This window comes from Natrix helvetica (genome assembly GCF_964273705.1).
Source record: "Natrix helvetica genome assembly, chromosome: Z".
Taxonomy (NCBI): Eukaryota; Metazoa; Chordata; class Lepidosauria; order Squamata; family Natricidae; genus Natrix; species Natrix helvetica.
Genome location: NC_138554.1, coordinates 76,588,788 through 76,615,159, shown reverse-complemented (window position 1 = coordinate 76,615,159; position 26,372 = coordinate 76,588,788). Strand labels below are relative to the sequence as shown.

Here is a 26,372-nt window from a genome sequence, read left to right as displayed (position 1 = left end):
AGTCCACAAAAGCTACCTGTTGTACTCGATCAGTTGTGGATCGTTGGTTAAGGCCAATGTGGCGAGTGGAGCTTGCGGATCATGCCTTGGACCACGATGACCTTGTCTTCTGCCTCTACCTCTACCTCTGGAGTCTGTTCCTCTGGGCTGGTATGTGACGGGAGCTGGAATTCGTTGGGGACAATCCCGGGTGTCATGTCCCATACGGTTACAGATGTAGCATCTTGGCACCCTTGGAGGGTAGACTCTTCCTCAGAAGGGACGTCTAGCTGTAGTTTTTGATGCTGATGGCCCTTGTAAATGCGGTGTGGCTAACATAAGTGATCCTTCTTCAATTAAAAGTCTGCAAACATTTTCTACTGTGCGTTGAGCAATAGGCACATGGTTAATCTTTGCAATGGCATCTTTCCATTCATAATTCAATGAGTTAATGATAATGCTGATCATTTGAACATCATCAATAAAATGGCCTCTTTCTCTCAATTCTTTTCTCATTCCTTTCAGTTTGGTCAAATGTCCACCAATTTGTTCACCAGGTTTCAATTTCGAACCATGGAACACAGACATGAGCAAACATGAAGATTCAATTGATATGGGCCTGTAGCAATCTTCCAAATGGGCCCAAATTTGTTGGGCTGTTGCATCAGGCGAAAAAACTGCAGTTCAGTTTCCATGAACATTAATAATGTTGTGCAAGCCATAGTGTCTAAGTCTCTTATTGCAGGAGTCCATGGCTGGGCAGGAGGATTAAACACCATACAATGGGTACCTTCTCTGCGAAGCAAAATTGAAATCTCACTGACCCAGGCTTTATAATTTTGCCCTGAGATTTTCAATTTTGACTCACTAGTCTATGGAGGAGAAAAAAATGTTTGTTGAGGGATGTTCATTTGAAAAGCTTGCTGCTGTTGCACCTGGGTTTGCTGTAATCTAACCTGTGGTGGTTGTGTTAAAGCTGGAGCTGATGCTTGGGCAGCAAAATTAACATGGTGTGCTTGGAAGGAAGGTATCTGCCTTTGCTGCATTAAGTATTGTTGTGCTCCATCTGGGAAGGCACGTGCACCACCAGGGGGTGCTGAAAATTGGGCCTTCGGAGGCACTTGGTACGTTGCAGCCTGAATATCTGAGTAATCTAATGACATGTGTGAAAGAGTTTGCTGCATTGATTTGAATTGCTCTTGAATTCTGACTTGCATGTCAGCCCTTTTTAGTAAATTATTTCTGCCAGGAGATGGTGCTGTGGTTACATCTTTTGGCTGTAATATTTCTGCTTGTGTGGTGTGTGCAATTGGAGAACAAAAGAGATCACGTTGCAATTGTGGCATGTGCACATCTCTCTGTTCTGATTTGCCTGACCCAATATCCTCCATGAGGGGTGTCTTAGGCTTTGGAGCAGAAGGCAAGATGGCGTTTTCAGAAATTTGAAAAGCATGGGAATCTCTCTTCTCTGACTTGAGCATGGAATAAGCCCCTTTGGCTTGAAATAGCTTATTTTCAAAGAATTCTATTTGATTACGATAGCTTTTCATATCTTGCTCAGAGGTGTGGAGAGAATCATACATATCTCCTTGTGTGTGGGAGTGAATTTGCTGCGGCGGCAAGAGCTTTGGCCTTGCACCCAGCGTTTCAAAATCTGTAAGATTTCGGGAGCATGCATAATCAGAAAGATACTCTACTAACCTTGGTTGTAGATTGGCATCTCCTGGAGCAGTCCCATCTTGTTGAGATCTTTCTCCCACAGTAGGATCTTCACCCAGTCCAGTTGCTGGAGCAAGCGGGGCTTCAAGGGTTGTAAATCTTTGTAAAATACTTTCCTTCTCTTCTTCGGAGAGGGTGAAAATATCTGAATGTCTTGAAGAGAAATCTTTTTGTTTCTTTTTTTGGGGGGCGGGGAGCATGTTAGAAGACTGATTTACTCATTCCTCAGTCGATATAAATCATCCTGTCTAATTAGCCTATTATGCTTATTTCTTGGAAGTAACTAACAAGGAAAAAGCCATAAATCGACCATGATCTGTTACCATCTGTTAGGGTGTGAATTCCGCCCTGAATTAAGGAGGTGTGAATCATGGCATCCCTTGTAGCATACTTTTGAAATAAGCAAAAATAAACCCAAAGCAAGATCTAATAAAAACATTTTTAATATAAAAGAAAATAAAAATACAAAACTTGCTAACTGAATTAATTACATCTTGGCAAAGCTATGTGCCTGCATCCTTCAGCAGGCGAACAGAAGATCAGAAGAGAAAGTTAAGAAGGAATGTGAAGGAGCATGCACACTAAATCATTTGCAGATAAGAACTGTGACCTGCGCAGTAAATCTCAGCACATCTAACAAACCAATTAACACAGTGACAAATACAATTACAATAATATGTAATAGCTTCATCGTCAAATTCTCTCCACATTAACATTTCGTCTTTTTTTATATATCCTCCTTTCTAACTTCTGTTTCTATTGTCTAACCATCGATAAAATACCTCCCACATCAATAGATATTCAGTTTCTTCTTTATCCTTATTTATGAGCATTAATCTGTTCATTTCTGGGTATTCTAATATTTTATTAATTACACTCTCTTCTGATGGTGTTTCATCATTTTTCCATTGTTTCGCAAATACAATTCTAGCTACAATCAATATGTGTAAGATACATAGTCCTTTTGGCATATTTTTCTGGTAGAATGCCCAACAAAAATATCTCAGGTTTCTGGTCAATATGCTGCTTTATCATCTTTTCTAACCAAGTATGTATATTTATCCACAAGTTTTTAGCTTTTGGACAAGTTTACCACATATGATAGTATGAGCCTGGTGATTGATTACATTTCTAACATTTAGCAGATCTGTTTTTGTACATTTTAGCCAGTCTTACCTGTGCAAAGTGCCATCTATAAAACATTTTATATAAATTTTCTTTATATGAGGTTGACATAGTCACTTTAACATTTCTATCCCATAATTTCTGCCACTTATCTATTTCTATTGCATATCCAAAATTTTTGGCTCAGGCAATCATTGTCTCCTGCTCACTTTAAAGTTTAATACTTAGTATATAACAATGTAATTTTTTTATCAGTTTATCATCTGTTCTGGTTAGTATCTGGTCTAATTCTTTTAACTCTTTATTAAAACTATACATTTTAGCATCTTTCTTGTATCGAGATTGTATTTGCATTTGTGGCCAGCATGCAGTAACTATCCCTTGACTATTTAGTTTTTAATTCCACTAGGTTATTCAAAATGTCTTTATATCTTACAATTTTTCCATATTAATAACATTAGGATGTAGCAATGCCTCCATAGTGGAAAGCCAGATTGGTATTTTAAAATAATGTTGTTCTTTTATTTTAAACCAAACTGATAACAGTGCTTTTCTAACATAGTGTCTCTGGAAATAACTATGCATCTTATTCTTCCCATACCACAAAAAGGTGTGCCAGCCTAGTTGAAGATCATGCCTTTCTAGTATTAATAATCTTGTATGTCTCAAAGTGATCCATTCCTTGACCCATGTAAATACCGAGACTTGGTAGTATACTTCCCAATCTTGTAGTCCAAAATTCACTCTTGTTTTGGCTTCTTGCAACATTTTCCAACCTATTCAAACAAATATTAATATTATTTTATTTAATTCTTCAAAATATTTTTCTCCAGCTTTATTGGAATTATTTGGAATAGATAGGTCCTCTGTTTGTACACCTTTTGATTGGATAGAATGAATAGAGACTACAAGCATATTTATTTCACTCACAGAAACAAATACTTCAGGTGAATTTTCATTAAATAAAACCCTTTTGAGGGAACAAATATTTTTCTTTTGTAGCTTTCACACAGACAAATTAGAAGCAATGTTTTTTTTTAAAAGTCAGAAGACCTTAAATCTTTTATGTGATGTAAAGTTTATCCTTCACTATTTTTTCAGAAGCTTAAGCAAGGAAATTGAGTAGAGTGATAGTTAAATGGTCTCGAAACAAGATAGGACCTGGCAGAGCGTTTAGAAATGTTTCGTTGTTGATAATATTTGGTGCCAAAATATTTTTAATTCAATATTTCAAACTGGAAATAGGAAATTAAAAATGTGGACATTAACTATATTAAAATCATAATTAGTAGTTGAAAGTGAAATGAGTTTGACTCCTTTTTGCAAATGAATTTTCTTGGAGAAAATTATAATAGCCATTATCCCCCTAGAAAAATATTTAGAACTAGTCAGTTGGATACCCATGCTTCGCTATGGAATTGGAACAGCAGTAGGTGTAAGATGTGCCTCCTTCAAAATCCAAGAAAGGAAACCTCCAACTCCATTGTTTTAGAGAAGAGATATTTTTACTGGATATGAAATGATAGCAGCGAAAGTAAAGCAAGGTTTGAGGCTAAAGCTGCAAAAAATTATATATTGAAAGATTTCCCAGATCCCTCCCCCCCATAGACCCAGGTTGAATACCCAATCCCCAGCCCCCAAGGGTGTCATGTGGGGTGCATCTTCAAGTGGCTTCATCCATCTGGTATGCAGGGATGGTTGACCTTGACTGGGCATAAACAAGTCCATTCAGCTGCACAATAAATGATGGGAACAATCCTCCCTTTTCATTCTGAGACATCTCCACAAGCACGTTTCCCCTCCTAACTACTTTAGACCCCTCCCCCTTTTACTATGGCAACTGATATCAAACAAGCAACATAGAGGCTGACAGTAGGTAGCATTCTTTGCCATCACACTCCATTATCCTGTAGCTGTAAAAGGCAGCAGCAGACATGGACTTCTTGAGAGGAACCTTGGTGTTTGGTTCACACTGAGGTATATTGATGTAATAGCCATCTTCTCCATGGCAGAACATCAGAGGGTACCGGAGAGCGTCATAGGGACAGTGCGTCTCACTGATTCATAACAATCTGTTGTCTCTACTGTGGAGAATGATAGCTCTCTTCTCAAAATCCTGGTGTGAAGGTTCCAAGAGTTGGCCTAATTAATTTACGAGCCCCAAGACGAAATTAAAAAAAAAACCATTCGTTTATTAGGACTAACATCTTGGCACGGATTTCTGTGTAGCAGAAAACTAAATCACACATAATGGCGTCTGAACTTTACCCCTGTGCCCCCTTCCCTCTGGCTGAGGTCATCAATCACATTCTCCAACAGGACGTTATGGCAGGGTTCTGGACATGCACATTCACATCCCAGTACAGAACTATGAGACTTTTACTCTGGCCAAAAGTATGCATGGCATTTCCTCCCACCTTCTCAAGTTGATAGTAGTCATGGAAACGCCTTAGGCGTTGACATCCGGCTCCCCTCATTTCCTGAAAGCAACCTGTATAAAACAAAGCAATTTGAGTACAGGTGTATAACTTAGGGATGTGTCCCTCCCCCAGGCTTGCTTGGATTTTCTGCATGGAATTTTGCTATAAGGCTATCAGCCTGGATATTTCTACTCTTTACCCAAGATGCCTCTGACAAGGGGTACCCCTTCCATTTGATTAAGTATTGGAGTTGTCTCCTGTGCCACCTTGAATCAAGGATACGCTGAACTTCATAATGGGTTTGGCCCCCTATGACCAAAGGACCCAAGGGCTCCTGGGGTAGTGGCCTCAGTGTGGATCCATTCACAGGTTTTAAGAGGCTGCTATGAAATACTGGGTGTATCTTCCCTAACAATCGAGGCAATTTCAATTGCACTGTGACTGGGTTGATGACCTTTACTATGGGGAATGGTCCCATAAACTTTGGCCCCAGTTTCTTGCTAGGCAGTTTTAATCTCAAATATTTTGTGGAGAGGTAAACCTTTTCTCCCACCCGGAATGGCTGTTGCAGAGCCCGGTGTTTGCCTGTTTCTTATAGGTTTGTGCCGCTTTAGCCAGTGCCTTTTTGACATTTTCCCAGGTCACTTTCAGCATCAACATCCAGTCAGCCAAGCTGACTGAGGAGGGTGGGGGGATCCCTTGGACACTCAGGCATTGGAACGAAGTCTATACCGCTCACTATTTTGAATGGTGTGAGTCCTGTGCTACTGTGGACAGCATTATTGTACGCGACCTCAGCAAAAGATAAAAGGGCTGCCCAATTGGACTGCTGATAGTTCACGTAACACCTCAGGAACTGCTCTACCATGGCGTTCAGTCTCTCTGCTGCCCCATTGGTGCTCGGATGAAAAGCTGAACTAAGACCCTGAGATGATCCAATGGACCGCAGGAACTCCCTCCAGAACATAGCTGTGAATTGAACCCCTCTGTCAAAGATAATTCTTCGAGGTACTCCATGCAGTCGGTAGATACGCTTCATGAACAGTTTAGCCAGCTTGTGAGCCAAGGATAGTCCGCTACAGGGTATGAAGTGTGCCTGTTTGGAGAACAGGTCTATTACAGTCCAAATCACTGTATTTCCCCCACTTTTTGGCAACTCTACTGTAAAGTCCATTGCGATCTCCTCCCACGGCCTCGTTGGCTCTATTACTGTTTGCAGTAGTCCAGGGGTTTTTCCTGGTCGTTTCTTCATTGTGGCGCAAATGGTACAACTTTTTACGTAACTATCTACATCTTTCTTCATGCCAGGCCACCAGAATTGCCTCTGGGCTAAGTGTAAAGTCTTTAGGAACCCAAAGTGGCCTGCTGGTTTGGCATCATGACTCCTCTGGAGAACTAGGGTACGTAGGGATTCTGGGAGGTAGAGTTTTGTCCCCTTCCATGCAAGGTCATCTCTCTTTGTCAAGATGTGCTGGTTGGTTTGGAACAAGGGGTCTGTTAGCAGCTCAGTTTTGAGCCTCCTGGCTAGGTCGCTTGCAAGTTGGTTTTGCCGGTCACGGCATTGCCGTCTGGTGGTACCTTGGGCAGCGGTTTGGGTAGAGGGAATGATGGCGTCCACTACGTGCTCCCATTCACATTTGTACTGAGGGCGTCAGCTAGAAAGTTCCTCCCCCCCTGGAATGTGCTTTAAAACAAAATCAAAATGTTTGAAGTATTGAGTCCATCTGACTTGTTTGGGTGATAGCTTACGTGGGGTCCTAAGCGCCTCTAGATTTCTGTGGTCAGTCCAGACTTCGAACGGTTTCTGGCCCCCTTCCAACAGGTGTCTCCATGTTAGAAGTGCCCATCTCACTGCGAAAGCCTCCTTTTCCCATGCGGCCAATCGTCTCTCTGTGTCTGTGAGCTTGCGGGAGGTGTAGGTGCAGGGTTGTAAGTTTCCTTGGTTGTTTCTTTGGAGTAGCACCGCTCCCACTGCCATATTGCTGGCGTCTGCCTGGATCACGAAAGGTTGCTCGGGATCAGGATGCTTCAGCACTGGCTCCTTTGCAAACATTTCTTTTAGTGTCTCGAATGCCTCTTGGCAGGTTAGGTCCCACTGTAGGGGTTTCGTTCCTGGGCTCCCTGTCTTCAGGAGGTCTGTAAGGGGTTTGGCAATTTTCGCAAAGGAGGGATGAATTGCCTGTAGAAGTTTGCGAAACGTAGGAAACTTTGTAGTTGTCTGCGGGTGCGAGGGGGATGCCAGCTTAGGACAGCTTGCACTTTGGCTGGGTCCATCTCTATTCCCTCATTTGACACTCGGTAACCCAGATACTCTAACCGGGCATTGTGGAATTCGCATTTTGATACCTTGATGTACAGGTTGGCTGCCAGAAGTTTTTTCAGTACTTGGCGGACCAGGGGTACGTGGTCATCCATGATTTTGGTGTAGATAAGGATGTCATCTAGGTAGACAAGTACCCCCTTGTAGAGGTGCTCGTGCAACACCTCGTTTATTAACTGCATGAATACCGCTGGGGCTCCCTGCAGTCTGAAAGGCATCACTTTGAATTGAAAGCTTCCTAGGGGGCAGTTGAACGCTGTTTTCCACTTATCTCCCTCTCTCGTACACGGTAGTATGCTCCTCTGAGGTCTAGTTTGGTGAAGACTTTGGCCAGATGCGATAGCATATCCTTCATGAGGGGGAGCGGGTATAGGTTGTGTACGCACATCCCATTTATCCCTCGAAAGTCCACACACAGCCTCATAGTGCCATCTTTTTTTTCTTTGAAGAGGACTGGTGCTGCGACCCGTGGCTTGGCTGGCTCAATGAACCCCCTTGCTAGGTTTTTGTCTATATTTTTGCGTATCTCTTGCATTTCCCGGGGTGTCATGGCGTATAGTTTGGGCTTGAGTAGTTTTGCCCCTGGGATGATTTCGATGGCACAGTCTGTCTCCCGGTGGGGAGGCAGAACATCGCACTCGGCCTTGCTGAATACTTCTGCGAGGTCCTGATATTCCATTGGAATCAGTTTGGCCTCTGGGGTTTTGTCAGCTGTGGTTGCTAGTTGTTCTTGTGGTCTCTTTTGGGGAGTTTCTGGCATGGGCGGCGTTTCTGTTTGTTAGTGTGGGAGACGTTGAGGGCCCCTTGATATCCCAAGTCTGTGGGTACCCCCTTGCCACCAAATGGTTGGTCCCCACTTGTCTAGCCAGGAGAGTCTCGGTATGACTGTATCTGTCATTTTGGGTGCTATTATGAATAGAATTACTTCCCAGTGATCCACTAGCTCTAGTCTCACTAGTTCGGTCAGGGGGCTGGCATAGGCTCCCCCCATTAGGGACCTGTTCAAACCGGATTGGGTGGGCCAGTCTTTTAGCTCTGATCCTCAATTTCAGGACTGTGGTCAGGTTGATCAAGCATCTAGTGCAGCCTGAGTCTATTAGGGCTTGAAAAATCCCCCTGGCTTCCTGTCTTTGGGACTGTGAGGCATATTGGAAAAAGGAAAAAGTGAATTGTTCCTTTCAATATTGGGTCATTTTCATCCTCGTCGTCACTGTCGTAGGATTCTGGTGATTGGTCATTGTTGCCTTGGGTTCCCCCCCTTCATCTGGTTGGGGAGGGACCAAGGAATAGGGCTAACTGGTCTGAGTTCCCATCAAACTTTACTCTGAATCGGGGTGGTTCAATCAGCAGTGCCCTTTCCTCCTCCTATCAGCCTCTGTTCAGTCAGGTGGGTGGCATAAGCTCCCCCCATTAGGGACCCGTCGATTTGTTCGAACCTGATTGGGTGGGCCAGTCTTTTTGCTCTGATCCCAGTTTCAGGACTGTGGTTAGGTTGATCAAGCACCTAGTGCAGCCTGAGTCTATTAGATTGGAAATCCCCCCTGGTTTCCTGTTTTTGGGGCTGTAAAGCGTATAGGAAAAAGGAAAGGGTAAATTGGTTCAATCACCATTGGATCATTTTTTGCCTCGTCCTCGCTGTCATAGGATTCGGCTGACTGGTCATCGTTGCCCGGGGTTCCACCTCTTTTGCCTGGGGGGAAGGGGCTTCTGCAGCCTGAAAGGCTTTTCTGGATATGTTGATGGCTTGTTTGAGGCCCCGTTCGGCTTGGGCTCTGGGTGGTGGGTTTGGCCTTTGTTTTGGGGCTGGGGTTGGACATGAAGCTGCCATGTGGCCCAACCCCCCGCATCTGTAGCATTTCAGTGGACTTCGAGATAGGGCTGATCTCGGCCTACTGTGGTGCTGTGGGTCGGCGGGGTGTTTTCAGGTCAGGTTGATCTCTCTCTCTTGTGTCTGGTTGCTTTTTCATGTCGTTGGCGCGTAGCTCACTGTCGACTTGTTGCTACTCGGAACCACTCAGCGAGTCAATTTGGGATGTCGCGGTATGCGGTTACTTGGGCAATTTGCTTGTACAGGCTTGTTCTGAAAAAATGCATCAGCAGCCGCTCTGGTAATGGGGGTAGCTTTCCTATGACCCTCCTGAATTCACAGATGTGCTCTTTGATGGAGAGGCCTCTCTGCTTTAGGTTGCTGAGCTCCTCTTCCGCATATGGGTCATCCTCCCCCTCTTCAAACCTGGCCTCTAGTAGTTGCAGAAAGTCATCTATGTCTCGGAGTTGGGGGGCTCTCCTCTTGTGAAGGGCTGCTATTCCTTTGCTTCTCCCTCTAGCCCCTCTGCAATGGCATTCACCATGGTTCTGGGGGATGGGTAGAGATGCCCATAGCATTCTAGGTGGGTGTCAGCTAAATCAAGGATTAGGGCTAGCTGATCTGAGTCTCCATCAAACTTTCCCCTGAATTGGGGTGGGTCGTTCAGCCCTACTCCTCCAACCTGGAGTGGGGGGGAAAAGGGAAAATGACATTCCTATAGAGGGTTGTTTTATTCCAACGGTTGTGGGGAGGGGTGGGTGCGAGGACGGAAGAAAATCTCGTAGTCGGTTGGGAGACCGCGGCTGCTGGACACGCCCGGTCGCTCGTACCAACTCCCGCAGCCTAGGTGGCCAGGGCCTACAGAGCCAGGGCCTGAGGCTGATGCTCTGCAATGCAAGGTCCGCTGTTAACAAGGCCCCCCTCATTAATGAGCTGATCTCAGAGGGGGAGCCGGACCTTGCAGGGATAACGGAGACCTGGTTGGGCCACAAGGGCGGTTTACCTCTTGTGGAGATGTGTCCACCAGGCTACCGTGCATTTCATCAGCCGCGGGCCCTGGGTAAGGGTGGTGGGGTGGCGGTAATTATACGGGAGAGTCTGGAACCGAGAGAGTTCACTGTGCTGCAGATATCCGGCTGTGAGTCCCTTGGTGTGAAATGGGGCCCCGGGAGGCAGTTGGGCTTGCTGATTGTATACTTGGCTCCTCGCTATACATCAGCGGCCCTGCCTGAGCTCCTCGAGCTGATCGCGGAGACGGCGGTTGATACCCCCAAACTTGTGGTTATGGGGGATTTCAACCTGCCGTCGACGGGTGAAGCATCCGAGGTGGCTCGGGAGTTCATGGCTTCCATGACAGCCATGGACCTGACCCAATTAATTCAGGGCCCCACACACGAAGGTGGGCACACACTGGACCTTGTTTTTGTCTCTGGACAGTGGACGAGTGATCTGGGAATAGGGGATTTGGTTATTACACCCCTGTCATGGTCAGATCACTCATTTCTCCGGCTTGACTTCCCCGGCGCTACCCCCCACCGCAGGGAGGCGGAACCTGACTGTCCCAGATGGTTCCGCCCCAGGCGACTGATGGAACCTGACAGGTTCCAGACGGAGCTTGGGCCACTTCCTGTAGCCCTGACCCACTCCCGGACGGAGGACCTAGTGGCCGCTTGGAATAGGGCGGCTGCTGGGGCCTTGGACCGGGTAGTGCCTTTGCGGCCTCTCCTGCGGCAATGAACCACCCTGGCTCCTTGGTTTACCGAGGAGCTGAGGGTGATGAAACGCCACAAGAGACGCCTAGAAAGCAGGTGGAGGTCCTCACGCTCCGAATCTGACCGAACACAGGTAAGATCCTATTTACGGACCTACCTTGTGGCACTGAGAGCGGCCAAACGTAGACACTGTGCCGCTCTTATTGCATCCGCAGATAACCGCCCTGCCACCCTGTTTCGGGTGACCCGCTCCCTCCTATCACAGAGGCCGCGGGAAGCCCCTTTACAGGGTAGAGCAGAGGAGTTTGGGGAATATCTGCAGGATAAAATCGCTCAGATCCGGAGTGGATGGGCCCCCGTCAGTGGCCCAGGGGAGACGTCGGAAGCAAGTCTTGAGGCACCACGCTGGGAGGAGTTTGACTCTGTTGCCCCTGAGGATTTGGACAGGTTACGTGGGCGACTGCGAGCCACTACATGTTTATTGGACCCGTGTCCCTCTTGGCTTGTACTGGCATCCTGGGAGGTCACACGAGACTGGCTCCTGGGTCTTGTGAACGCTTCACTGGAGGAGGGGTCCTTGCCGGTCGCCTTGAAAGAGGCGGTGGTGAGGCCCCTACTCAAGAGGCCTTCCCTGGACCCGGTGGAGCTAGCTAATTATCGTCCCGTCTCCAACCTTCCCTTTTTAGCGAAGGTTGTAGAGAGTGTGGTGGCACAACAGTTCCCACGTCACCTGGAAGAGGCCGACTATCTAGACCCGTGCCAGTCCGGCTTCCGGCCGGGTCACAGCACGGAGACGGCATTGGTCACGTTGGTGGATGATCTCTGGAGGGCCAGAGATAGGGGTTGTTCCTCTATCCTGGTCCTATTAGATCTATCAGCGGCCTTCGATACCATCGACCATGGTATCCTATTGCGCCGGCTGGAGGGGTTGGGAGTAGGGGGCACCGTTTTGCGGTGGTTCTGCTCCTACCTCTCCGACCGGACGCAATGTGTGTTGGCAGGGGAGCAGAGGTCGACCCTGAGGTCACTCACTTGTGGGCTGCCGCAGGGGTCGGTCCTCTCGCCCCTCCTGTTCAACACATACATGAAGCCGCTGGGTGAGATCATCCGTGGTTTTGGGGTTGGATACCATCTGTACGCTGATGACACACAGCTGTACATTTCCACCCCAAACCACCCCAACGAGGTCGTCGAAATGATGTCCCGGTGCTTGGAAGCCGTTCGGGTCTGGATGGGGGACAACAGACTCAGACTCAACCCCTCCAAGACTGAGTGGCTGTGGCTTCCGGCGCCCCGGTTCAACCAGTGGATTCCATCGCTGGCCATAGGGGGTGAACAACTGCCCCCTGTGGAACGCGCGCGCAATTTGGGCGTCCTCCTTGATGCCCGGCTGTCGATGGATGACTATGTGGCAGCCGTGGCAAGGGGGGCGTTCCACCAGGTTTGCCTGGTGCGCCAATTGCGCCCCCTATTGGATCGGGACGCCTTACGCACGGTCACTCATGCGCTGGTGACGTCTCGCCTGGACTACTGCAATGCTCTCTATATGGGGTCCCCTTGAGATGCACCCGAAGACTACAGCTAGTTCAGAATGCGGCTGCGCGGGCCATCATGGGAGGGACAAGATACTCCCATATAACACCACTCCTGCGCGAGCTACATTGGCTGCCTGTGGTTTTTCGGGTGCGTTTCAAGGTGTTGGTTACTATCTTCAAAGCGTTCCATGGCACGGGACCTAGTTACCTGCGGGATCGCATCTCACCTCATACATCCCTGCGACCAATCCGCTCTCACAGGGAGGGACTCCTCCGGGTGCCGTCCACTAAGCAGTGTCAACGGGCGGTGCCCAGGAACAGAGCCTTCTCTGTGATGGGCCCAACCCTCTGGAATGACCTCCCCCCCCGATATTAGAACTACCACAGACCTCCGCTCCTTCCGACAGAAGCTTAAGACCCACCTGTTCCAGTTAGCTGGCTTAACCGATTCATAATTCCATTTACCTCCTGGCAAACATCTTATTGGGCAGTTTTTTAAGGGTATTTTAATGTTTATTTGTATTTTATTTTATATATTGTACAGTCTACATCCTACCTCCTCCGCGTACCTATTTGTATATTTGTATATTGAATGTATATCTATATTTTGTATTATACTGTTTTAACATGACTGTACACCGCCCCGAGTCCTGTTTAGGAAAGGGCGCGGTTTAAAAATTTAATTAAATAAATAAATAATAAATAAACCTCCTGTCGGCCTCTATATGCCTGTGCCTGATATGGCTGCTCATCTTTTTCATCCTTAGTTCGGAGAGAGGGAGGGGGTTGCTTGTTCTTGGCAGCTTGCCTGCTGTGTGGGAAAGGCACTGGTTGCTCTTTTGGGCTTCTTCTCCTTCTGTCTGGTGGGGGAGGGGGGCTGCGCTCCAGTCTGCGTCTCCTCCCTTCAATTGGATCAGATGTCCCTCCCCTCTCTTTTGGGCGGCATGATGGCCCGTCCTCCTGAAGGGTAGCCAGGTCAAACTCCTCCCTCAGTTGCTCTATTGCACTCCCCAAGGGTTTCCTCTGGGGCTTTGGGAGCCTGGCTTGTGCCCAATCCCACATCCAGTCCACCCTTGCCAGTTTGCTTGAGACTCTCCCCTTTATTTGGGAAACTCATTTCAGTTGTTTTAGGGGCTATTTTCCACCAGTACACATCTTTCCTTGCTTCTGCCACTGGAAAAGGCCCTGCAGTCTGGAGCCCTGAGGTTGAGGACTGGTTGAACTCCTCCAGCTGAAATCAGGCTTTCTTCTGATAATCCACCTTCTGCCATGGTTGCCTGATTTTCCCTCCAAGCACTCCAAATATTTGGGAGTGACTGGAGAGCCCGGAATTCAGGATGCCCGGAAATCTTGATAGAGGTTTAAAAGTGACTTTTCAGCTATCTGTGAAGGTTCCAAGAGTTGGCCTGATTAATTTTCGAGCCCCAAGATGAAATTCAAAAAACCCCATTCGTGGGAGGCGCTCCGGCATCTTCGCTGCGAGGCAGCGGGAAGAATAAACATTCAGAAGGACGCGGCTGCGGTGCGGTGAGGCGGAATCCACTCTCCATTCCCTTTGTATATTCGAAAGAAATTGCCAGCTATTTAAAATCTTCTTTCGGCTTGGATTTGAGAAGCGCAGCTGGAGGGAGGGGGATTTCCCCCCCCCTCGGACAGGCGGCTGTTAACTATTGTTGCTCTCGGCCCTTGGGGGAGGAGGCAGGGAGAGAGCCAATTAATGACGCCACGCTCTTAGCAAAGGTGAATTTTGGATTTAAACTTATAATGGAATGATGATCTGGAAACTTTGGAAACTTTGAAACTTTTGTTATGCCTCCTAATCCCGAAGCTGGCAGGGCAAGATGGCACACTTCCGTTGTCTTCATAAACAGTGAAAACTGACTCCACCTATAAAACTTCAGGCATCCGGTCTTTGTCTCCGTGCTACTCAGATAAATCTCTTGCTGTTTGTGACTTTTTGGACTCCCTGGACTGAAAAACTTTACTCTATTGCCAGTGTGATTAGAAAAATCCTCTTCTGCCTGGACCTTTTGTCTCCTGAACTCTCTTGGCAGTTCTACCTTTCTGACTGATCATTCTCTGTACTGACTGAACTCTATAATGTCACGTAAAAAACCACCTCCTGGGAAGCCTGGCTTTGCTGCCTCTGCCCCAGCATCTACAACATCCAGTCCAAGTACACAATCAACGATAACATCTCTGATGCAGTCCAAAACCACTGAGACTGAATTCCAACAAATGTTTCAACAAATTTTACAGGGACAAGAGGAGATTAAAAGACAACTAAAAGAGATGAAAGAAGAAATTAAAGAGAACCAGGACCAGATCAACAAAAACTCACAGAGACTGGATCTTTTGGAGGGTGGGACGGCTGAGATGAGGGAGGGGATGGAAGGGGTGCAGAAGGGGAACAAAGAGCTTGACACCCAACAGATGAAAATAGAATTTGAGAGAATGTCCTTTTACCTTAGATTTCAAAATGTGGTGGAGACAGATGATGAAGATATAAGGGACATTATGACAAGTATTTTGGCTGAATATATTCAGAAAGAGAAACAACAGATGGGGTGGGAATTAGATTTGGTTTATAGAGTGAACTCAGCCTATGCTAAAACACACAACGTACCCAGGGAGGTACACATTAAATTTCTCAGAAAAATCACAAGAGATGAAATTCTGAGTGCACAAAGGGGGCAAGCTTTGAAATACCAAGATAGGGAAATAACCATCCTGAAACAGATCCCCAAGAAAGTGATGGAGAAAAGAAAAAGCTATTTGCAATTGGCGAAGAAACTATACCAGAAGGGGGTGTGGTTCAGATGGTTGATGCCTGAAGGTATGCTAATATTCTGGGAGGACACAAGAGTTAGAATTAATACACCCATAGAGGCGCAGGCCTTTATGGAAAAAAATAAAGTACTCCTAGATAAATCAGATGATCCTACAACAGACATGCAGGACACGGGAGGAGCCGGAGCTCTGCTGGCGGGGGGGAGAAGGGGCAATACCAAGAAAACTCAGATCACAAAAATGAGTAAGAAAATCCACTTGATATAAATTGATCGAAATTATTAACTGAATTTACATGCTGACTATATATTGTTATTTAGTATTGAATTTTTTGTAATTGCATTTTATGAGTATGGAGGGAGGGGACTCCTGCCGCACATTGCAACTGCCAAAATTTGTAACCTTTCCTTTACCCCTTTCCTATATTATTTCTTAAAAAACCAATAAAACTTTGTTTAAAAAAAAAAACCCATTCGTTTATTAGGACTGACATCTTGGCATGGACTTATGTGTAGCTGAAAACTAAATCACACTTAATGGCTTCTGAACTTTACCCCTGTGACCACTCCCCTCTGGCTGAGGTATCAATCACATTCTCCAACAGGACATTATGGCACAGTTTTGGACACGCGCATTCACATCCCAGTACAGAAATATGAGACTTTTACTCTGGCCAAAAGTATGCATGGCATTTCCTCCCCCCTTCTCAAGTTGATAGTAGTCATGGAAACTCCTTAGGCATTGACACCTGGCTGACAATGAGAACAACTACTTCTGTAATCATGGGGGAATTGCCACTGCAGCACATCCCAGGACTCTCATCCTGCCACTTTAGAGCATGGCACCAGGCACAGGGTAACCAGGGTCCAAGATTAACAACCTTGTCCCTGGAGTAATCAATCTGAGGTTCATATTTAAAACCAGACAAATACTTATTAGTCCATGGCATTGATTTCATTTGTGACTGATTAACGTAGGGGTAATTAAATGTATACTTTTTTACAGCTTGTCTACTTGACTTGGTGATGAGTTCTACGATATTTGTGTGCACCTTCTCTTACTTGTGTTTCCCTAATCACATCTGTACATCTTTTTCTGCATTTTCTTTTTTTGCCTCTTTTTCCTTTAACTGGTGTTACAGTAGAAAGAACAGAATAATCTGAACTGAGGAGGAAAATAAGGGGGGTGGGGAAAATCTGCTTCTACCTACCATCAGTATTCATCTAGCTAGCGTCTTGTCAGTGTGTGAGAAAGTTGAGCGGTCAAACCGTATTTGCTGTGGGAGCAAGAAGGAGACAGGAAGGAGCCTGGCCATGGCTTAGCTCAAATGTTCTATAGTAAAGCTGCTTCCTGCTGTGAAAGTAAAACTGAAACTGAAATGTTTCTCCTCTGCTTGTGTTTTGTATTTGGAACAGATTTTTTTTCAGATTGGGAGGGGGAGTAGAACTCCTTAGCATCAGAGCGTGTTAATAATAACAACATAGGAAGTACTAATCCTCTGATGACCATTTTGAAAAATCCTTTCTTAGTGAGCACCTAGAAGGCAAGAGGAACATATGTGGCAAATTTGAAGTTTGTAGGCTTTATGGTTCTGGAGATTTTGTGATGATGTGTAAGTGATATTATCTTTTATATAGAGAGATTAATCAAACAGTAGTGGCAAACCAAAGATGAAGGTCTCCAGCATTCTTATTAAGAGTTGTAACATTATTAGATTTTATATATTATAGTTATTACCACAACATATTTTTAGTTTGAGAAAGGTGTATTAATATATCAAAATGAGTTGCCAAAAGCAGAAAAATATTTAAACATGATACAGATTTCTTTCCTAAACCATCCAATAACTGGATAATAATTATGGAGAAGCATTTTAAATTTATTTCAATATGTCTTCTTTGTATGTTTATACTATTTTAAGAAAATAAGTATTTCTTAACTGAATAGTAATAAGAGTTTTCTTTATACTGTTACAATATAATAATCTGTTTTTTTCCTTTGCAGAAATTTGAAAGGTGTGATTGTTACACTGAATGATAGTGGCTATCTACAATGTTCTTACCTTGGTACTGATCCTTCTTTATTTCAAGCTCCTAAAGTTGAAGCTAGGAATATTAATTATGCAGAATATGATGCAGAAATGAATAAACTCCAGAAAATCACTAAAGAAGCCAGGAAAATTAAAGGTAACTTTCATTTTTTCTTAATATTTTAAATAGTGAAGTGGATGTGTTTTGCAGTCTTTATCATATTCTTTAAATGTGCCTATTTTCAGATAAAGAGAGCTGAAACTGAAAAGATGGGATGGGAGTAGGTTTGCAACTTTCAGCCAAGCTATATTCACCTCTCTTCTCCATTGAGATGGAGATGGCATCCAGGCATGGGTTGCCTTTGTCTGCTCATTGATTGGATTAAGTCTGTTGAAGCTATTAAGCCACACTTTTGTTGCTAGGCATATCCAGTTTTTGATTCAGTCCCTCAGTAAGGATGGATGTATCATCGAATAGCTCTATCTCCTAAAATTCAAATTCTGATTTATTCCGCTCAATAATTGTTGGAATTGTGAGTATTCCTTTGACCAATTACAGTTTTGGCTGGCCTTTGGCTCGGCACTGCGACTCCAGCCACTGGATTTCTTAAAGCCTGAAACAAACTCAGACTGGGTGCCTGGACTCCTAAGACATGGTTCAGGGGTATTGGAAGTTAAGGGGAATAGATCACGACTTGTAGAGCTTTGCGCTTTATCTGTTGCCTCAGGCGCTTGGCGACTTCCATTGCAAGAGCTTCATGCCTGATTGCTTGCCTTTGACAGCGGCTAATTGACTGTGACTTCACACTCTTCATTTGCGCCCTAGGAGTACCTGTTGCATAAATAGCTTCGTTCTTGGATAAAAGACTCCTGTTTGACGGCTGCCGAGTGAGCCGTGGCTGCAAGAGGTGGCGCGTTTGATATTTCACTCTTTTTCGTCTGGCGGTGAGATCGCTTCTGCCTTGTATTACCAGCTGTTAAATCAGATATTTGAGCTGCTAGCCACCCAGATAGAGAACGGCTGCTTGTGGCCTGCAACAGTTTTTCGCGCTACAGGACAAGCATTGCTGGGGGGGGGAGCGCGAACCGCCATTTTATTTGGTAAATGGCAGACACTTGTCACCGTTTAAAATGGAGGGCACAGCTGCGGTCAGAGCAGGAGACGCCAACAGAGGGAGGAAATTATATAGCCCTAATTTGGACATAGGGGTCCATGAGCCTGAACCTCCCTCCTTGCCATCTACTTCCAATAGAGGAGAGGAATTTAGGGGACATAAACGGAGCTCCAAGACTGCCAGCAAGTCAGCCAAATCCAAGAAGGCCCCCAAGTTAGCCTTCAAATTTGAAAAATGAAAGGACAAATCATTAGAGTGCCTGTGCACAAAGGCCAGTAATGAGGCCTCAGTCTTCCCAGGCAAGAGAGGACCTGGGTCATTCTCTGGAAAGACATGCCTTAGATTTGTCCCCAGGGGCAGTTGAAGAAGGGGTGACATCTTTAAGCCCAGTGTTTCCTGTTAACACCTCTGGTCTCTAAAGTTCGATTTCTGATCTGCACAGTTCAGTTGCTTCGTTAGAGCAGCCTCAATGAACGGGCAGCAGACTTGCAGAAGGAACTTTCACACTGACTGCTGCAGGCCTCCGCTCGGATCAACAGATTAATCCCATGGCCTTGCAAAATTTCCAGGACATTATTGCCAATGCTATTGAACAGAGCATTGCGGCAGACTTACAACACCGGGTGGAACACGTTCTCTTTGTGGCCCCCAAGATACCCCTTGAAGCAGCGGATGACTTACCTGCATGTGGGGCTCATTCCCCTGCTCGTTCCCAAAGCAGCCATTCGCTCCTGTCCAAAGAGGGAGAGATCAGGAATGTGGATTTGTCAGAAGATGAGGGCATGGCCCTGGAACTACTTACATTCTCCAGGCTCTTTCAATCGGGCATTTTCAAATCCCTTCTCTTCAAAGCTAAGACTTCAGCAAAGTTAGGGGCCAAAGCGTCTCACTTCAGCCAAGACTCTTTTTTTCGAGCAAACCATTGAGGTGGAGACCGTTCCAGCACCAAAGTTCTTTGTAGATGTGGTGCAGAGGCAGTGGGCCTCTCCAACTTCAGGCCTTATGCCATCCTCTCCAGATAAGCATTTCTACAATGTAGTGAATGAGCTCGGCCAACTGCTACAACAACCTACAGTGGACGCTCCAGTTACAGCATTCTACACTTCAGCCAACATGTCGGGGGCGCCTGAAGAGGCTTTAAAATCAGAGGACAAAAAAGCTTGCAGTGAGGTCATCAGGCGGCGGCTTGGGCAGTCCATGCATCCATGACGGCCTCCTTCTTCAATCACTCCAGTTTGCTTTGGCTCCGACAGCTTCAGGAGAGAATTCCGACTTCAGATTCAAGGGTGCATCAAGACATCAATAAGCTGGTCGCAGCGATTCAGTTTTTGTCAGATGCAATCCTTAACGCCACCAGATTTGCCTCCAGAGCTATGGCCTCATCAGTAGTGATGCAGCGATTGCTGTGGCTACAGCAGTGGCAGGTGAATGTGCAGCACACACATGGTGTTTGGCCTCAGCCCCTTTCAAGGGAGATCCCTTGTTCGGGGAGCTTCTGGACCCATCCTGGTGGAAACCAAGGATAAAAGGAAGATTTTGCCATCGACTTCCAGGAAACGTTTCTCCCATTCAGTGCCATACTTCAGACGTCCTTCCTTTCGGGGTCAAGATTACGGAAAGTCCTTTCATGGGACAGACTATGGAACATCAGGTTTCAATCACCAGGATGGTTATGCTCCTAGACAGCGACAATAGATAGACCGCAATCAGAGGGTTAGACAATTTAAGTGTTCCTATCATAGCGCAGGAAGCCATTTCTACCGCCGGCCCTAAGCCCTTGGCGGACCTTCCCCCATCGGTGTCCATTAGGCATCATTCGCCGACCAGTGGGATGGGACTACCTCTGATGGTTGGGTCAGGAACACGATAAGGACAGGGCTCCCCCTGGAATTCATCTCCACATCCCTAAGATTTTTCAGGAGTTGCCCAGTATCTCGCAACCCAGCACGAAGGGTCCTCATGCAAGCTGCCATCCAGCACCTGCTGGAAATTCAAGCCACACAGCAGCTACCAGAGCACCAATTAGGCCAGTGGTTTTATTCCATCTTATTTGTAATCCCCAAGGCTTCGGGAGAGTGGAGAGCGATTCTTTTTTTGTTATTCAAATTTTTATTGGTTTTTTAAAAAATTTCAGGGAAAAAGGGTTATAGGGTATAAAACATTTTGACAGCTACATCGTGCGGGGGGAGAAGCCCCCCCCCAGGTCTTGCAACTTACAAACAATGATAGAAAAATATCAGCATTTACCTAAGTATTAGCAGTTTAAAATTTGACACAAAATCATCAGTATGTTTCAATCATTTGTTTTGTATCACTTCCATAAAAATACATTATGGCAACAATTGCAATAGTGTTCCAAATCACTTTTGTGATCTGAGTCTTCTAGCTGTTGCATCCTCTCTCCCATCCACCGGCTGAGCCTCAGCCCCTCCCTCCCTTGTTTCTTGTGTAACATCCCCCATTTCACCTAAAAGAGCACTGTTTTTTTTTAGCGAAAGCCTCTGCTTCCGCTGGTGTGTGAATTCTAATTCTGCTGCCCTCCCAAAAAATCAGCATGCCTTCTGGAAATAGCCATTTGAACCAGACCCCATTATTATATATTTTTTTTGCTAAGAAGGAATATTTCCTTCTATTATCTCTTACTTTTTTTGGGATCTGTTTAAGAATGGTTATCTCTTTATCATATTTTAGTGGTCCTCCCCTTTGAGTTCCTAGAGCCTCATCTCTTGTAGTTTTTCTAAGAAATTTAATATGAACTTCCCTTGGAACGTTATGTGTTCTTGCATAAGCTGAATTAACCCTATAAATCAGGTCAATGTCCCACCAAAGCTGTTGTTTCTCTCTATTGATATACTCTGCTAGTATTGTGGTCATAATCTCCTTGAGATCTTCATTCTCAGCTTCTGGCAAATTTTGGAACCTAAGAAAAAAAGACATCCTTTCAAATTCCATTTTTAACATCTGGTTCCCAAATTCTGTATTCCCCCTCTGGATTGTCTTCATCTCATCTCTAATCCCAACTGCCCCCTCCTCCAGCACACCAATCCTCTGTTCATTCCGTGTGGTTTGCTGGTTCGTCTCTCTGAGTTCTTCCTTTAAGTCCTGCAATTGTTTTTTAATTTTGTCCTGTCCCTTTAAGATATTTTGAAGCATCTGCTGAGTAGATGGGTCTTTTGCACTCTGTTCAGAGGCTTTGGGTTGTAGGAAAGATCCCATTTATGACTGGGGTGCAGGGCTGGACGTTGAAGATGTTGGGGCCGATGAGGCCTTCCCAGGTGGCAATTTCTTAGGACCCATCATGAGGCTCAGAGTTAATTGTTATTCTGTACAAAGAAATGGCATCTGTGGGAGAGCACAGCCGGCAGGGATCACCAAACAAACAAGTCCAAAGGAGAACAAGTCCTCTAGCAGAGAAGTTAAAACAAATAGGTGGGTCAAGATATTCCAAGTCCAGGGGAGTAATGTATTTGAAGAGGCTCCTGGAAGTCTCTGGGGTGGAAGTTAGTTGAAAGCCATAAAGTTTTCCAAGGGAGGAGTCTCATTCATAAAGACAAAGAAGGAGGAGGAAGTTGGCCATCTTGGGTCAGCCAGTATAGGTGATCAGGAAAACAACAAAGTCAGAATTTCCATAGGTAGTTTAAAAAGGAATCAGTTCAGCCATCCTTTCTCTCGCAATTGTAGCCAAGAAAGAGATTCCCCCCCCCCATTATTTAAGGGAAGTGAAAGTAGTTTTTAAACTTTCTCTCTCCCCCATGGGGGGAGGGATTTTTTAAGCGCCGCTTTTCCGAGGGGGGTGGAGTTTCCCCCCCCTCCAATCTAAGCTCCTCCAGAGGTTGAAACAAGCAAGGCAGGAAAACTGCAAAACCGTCAGAAGTATAAGAATAGTAAAAGACCTGGGGAGACCCCTCGGCTCACCGCTCTTCAGCTGCTTCGTTCTAATTGTTTAAACCTCCCAGGGCTCTCCGGCGAAGAGGCGACGTCACTTGCCCCCCCACTGCTCCCTGGCGCTTAGGCAAAGCTGGGGAAAACACCCCCACCGGCTGCCGCCACTGCGGGGGGTCCTAGCAAGCCGCCTTTCGGCAGGAGACCCTTCTCTCGAGCCTCCTGTGCTCCTTTCGGAGCCCACCAAGGGAGCAATCGGCGGACTACACGTCCGTCGCCATTCGGTCCCGGAAGCGGAGAGCGATTCTTGACCTAAAATGCCTTAACCGCCATTTATGTTATAGACTGCTTAAAACGCATTCCTTAGAATCTATTCTAGGGGGTATACAAGAAGGCGATTTCCTCACATCTGTTGACTTCACTGAGGCATACCTCATATCCCCATTTTTCACCCATCCAAGAAAGGGACTGAGTTACTTGGCATTAAATTTACAGATTTTCTGGATAAACATTTAAACTGAACAGCGGGGACAGAGAATTAATTGATAAAGAACATTTCTGTCCCCACAATCTAAACTTCATAGAGTTAACAGTGCATGTAACATAGATGTTTGTGCAGGTAAGATTATCAGTCCTGCTGTCAAGCAAAACCAAGCACTTAATACTGAGTGCCATACCATGTGCACGAATCATACAAATGGCAAGAAAATAGGGGCAGTCAGGCATAACACAGGTTATGTAGACAGTAAACATAAGGTCAATCAAAATGAACTCAAATGTCTATATACCAATGCAGAGAGTATGAGGAATAAACAGAGTGAATTAGAAACCCAAGTAAATGAGGGTAGATATGATATTGTTGCCATTACAGAAACTTGGTGGATGAAACCCACAATTCGAACATGCAGCTAGAAGGATTTAAATTAAAAGAAATAGACCAAATAAAAGAGGAGGTGGAGTTGCACTATATATAAGAAATAACTACATCTCTACAGAAATAGAGCATAACAATGATGAGAACTATCTTGAATGCATTTGAGTCAATATTAAAGCGGGGGGGGGGGGGGATGACATTGCTATAGGTCTATACTACAGGCCACCCAACCAAGCAGAGGAAGTAGATGAACTTTTTGCTAGTCAGCTAACTAAGGTAGGTAGGAAGCACACCACAATAGTAATGGGGGATTTTAACTACCCTGACATCAACTGGGAAACAAACTCTGCACTAAGTGGAAGATCCAACAGGTTCCTAACAAACCTAGCAGGCAACTTTGTTTCCCCAAAGGTAGAGAAGGGAACAAGGGGATCAGCCATATTGGACTTAATTCTCACTAACAGAGCAAATGATAGAAGGTGTTGAAGCTACAGGAAACTTGGGGCAAGCCATCATGCAATACTGGAATTCAACATTATGCAAACACAAGTAGTAGAACAAAGTCAGACTAGAGCAGCGATGGCGAACCTTTTTTGGCTCATGTGCCACAAGTGGGGGAAGCGCAGGGGGGTCGTGTGCAGGCGTGCTGCACCCATAATGCAATGTGCGACCCCCACAGTGCGCATGCGCGCACAACGCGCTACCCCCCCATTTTTACATGCTTTTTTTGCTCTCCCCAGGCTCCAAAGGCTTTATAGGAGCCTGGGGAGGGCGAAAAGAGCCTCCCCCGCCCCTCCGGAGGCTTCAGGGACCGTCTGGAGGCTTCCCTGAAGCCTTCAGAATGCTCGGAGGGTCATTTTAAGCGCTCCGAAGGCGTCAGGGAAGCCTCCAGATGGTCTCTGAAGCCTCCGGAGGCCCTCTGGGAGGGCGGGGAGGCACTTTTCGCCCTCCCCAGGCTCCTATAAAGCCTCTGGAGCCTGGGGAAGGCAAAAAATGGCTTTTAAAAATGTGAACTCAGCTGGCCAGCGCGCGCATGTGCGCTGGCCAGCTGACAGGGCAGCGCCTCGCGTGCCCTGACAAATGGCTCCACGTGCCACTTGTGGCACGCGTGCCATAGGTTCGCCATCACTGAACTAGAGTATTGGACTTTAAGAGAGCTAATTTCAGTAAACTTATAGAGAGCTTGGGAAGGATTCCATGGATGAGAATCCTCAAGGGAAAACAACTCAAGAAGCCTGGGAAATTTTGAAAAATGAGATTATAAAAGCTCAGTCTAGCACAATACGAATGAAGAAGAAAAATAACAGCTCCCAAAAGAAACCAGCATGGCTGCATAAAGAACTCTTTGACAAATTGAAAGACAAAAAAAGATAAATATAAAAAGTGGAAAGGGGGGGATATAACTAAGGCAGAATATCAGCAAATAGCCTGTAAAGATGAATTGAGGCTCACAATGAAGGGCTTGCCACGAAAGTAAAAAATAACAAAAAAAGCTTCTTCCAACATGTTAAAAACAAGAAAAAAGTCAAGGAAACAATTGGTCCATTGCTGGGAGAAAGTGGCAAGAAAGGGACAAGCAACAGGGAGAAAGCAGAATTATTTAACTCATTTTTTGCACCAGTCTTTATACAAAGGGAAAAAACAGTTCAACCTACCAAAAACAGCACCACAAAAATCAGATTAGGAACACAAGTTGATATAGGGAAGAAAATGATAAGTGAGCACCTGTCTACCCTAGACGAGTTCAAATCACCAGATGGGTTACACCCCAGGGTTCTGAAGGAACTGGCAGACGACATCTAAGAACCACTGAACTATATCTTTCAGAGATCCTGGAGCACTGAGGAACTGCCAGAGGACTGGAAAAGAGCTGATGTAGATCATAACCTACTACTAGATAAAGTAGAAAAATGTGGGTAACCTCACATTTAACCCTCTTATCTTACTCCTCTGTCTGCTATATTGGCTGATTACTTCTAGTAAGTTTAAACTACTTGGATACGTGTGTGTGTGTGTGTGTGTGTGTGTGTGTGTGTTAATTCTCCTTAACTACTATTTTTGGGCTTTGTTGTCTTCCTTCATTGATCCTTGTTTCTTCCCTCCATCCACCTATACCATTTATCCCATATCTGGTAGTATTCTGTTTCTTCTTTTCCCTGAATTTCTTTTGTTAATTTGTCCATTTCAGCACAGTCCATAACTTTTCTTATTATTTCATCTTTGCTTGGAATTAATTTGTTTTTCCATTTCTGGGCAAAGGCAATCCTTGCCGCCGTAATTATATGTAAAATTAAATACTGAATTTCTTTTTTATATTTCACAGTCATTATTCCTAATAAAAAAAACTTCAGGTTTCCATTCTATTTTAACAACTATTACCTCTAGCCACTTTTTGATCCTTTTCCAAAAATGTTTAGCCTCCTCACTGGTCCACCATAAGTGGTAGTATGTTCCATGTATTGATTCACATTTCCACCATTTTGGGAAGGTATTTGTTGAGATTTTAGCTATCTTGTTGGTGCCAGGTGCCATCTGTAAAACATTTTATACTGATTTTTGTTGTATGAAACTGATAGTGTCATTTTTAAGTTTGTTCCCCAAATTTTTTCCCATTTATCCAATTCAATATTATAGCCAAAGTTCTGTGCCCATTTTATCATTTGTTCTTTCACGATTTCCTCTTCCATTTTATGCTTCAGGAGAAATATATATATTCTCCCTATTATCTTTCTATCCAAGCTATGAATTATTTTATCCAATTCGTGTGGTTCTGTTTCAATGTCATATATTTTAGTATCATTATTATGTTTGGTTTTGATTTGCAAATAGGTTAGCCAGTCAACTTTCATGTTTTGTTCTGCCAATTCTTCAATTGTTTTTAAATTTCCCTGTCCGTCAATTATGTCTCTGTATCTTAGCATTTTATTCATATCTTTAAAATTTGGATGGATCGTCCTTTCTGTTGGTGATAGCCAATTCGGGATTTTCACATAGTGGATTTTTTTATTATTTTGAGCCAGTTTTCCAATAACGCTCTTCTAATTAAATGTTTTTGCAAGTATTTG

General features: G+C 45.1%; 1 protein-coding gene across 1 annotated transcript in view; it reads left to right on the top strand.

The window, feature by feature from the left end:
- BBS9 (Bardet-Biedl syndrome 9) overlaps window positions 1–26,372 on the top strand; it is a 377,930-nt gene that overhangs the window by 80,733 nt on the left and 270,825 nt on the right. The window contains exon 10 of the mRNA XM_081970652.1: window positions 17,412–17,593. Coding sequence (XP_081826778.1) covers window positions 17,412–17,593 — 182 coding nt within the window. The remainder of the gene's footprint in view (window positions 1–17,411; window positions 17,594–26,372) is intronic.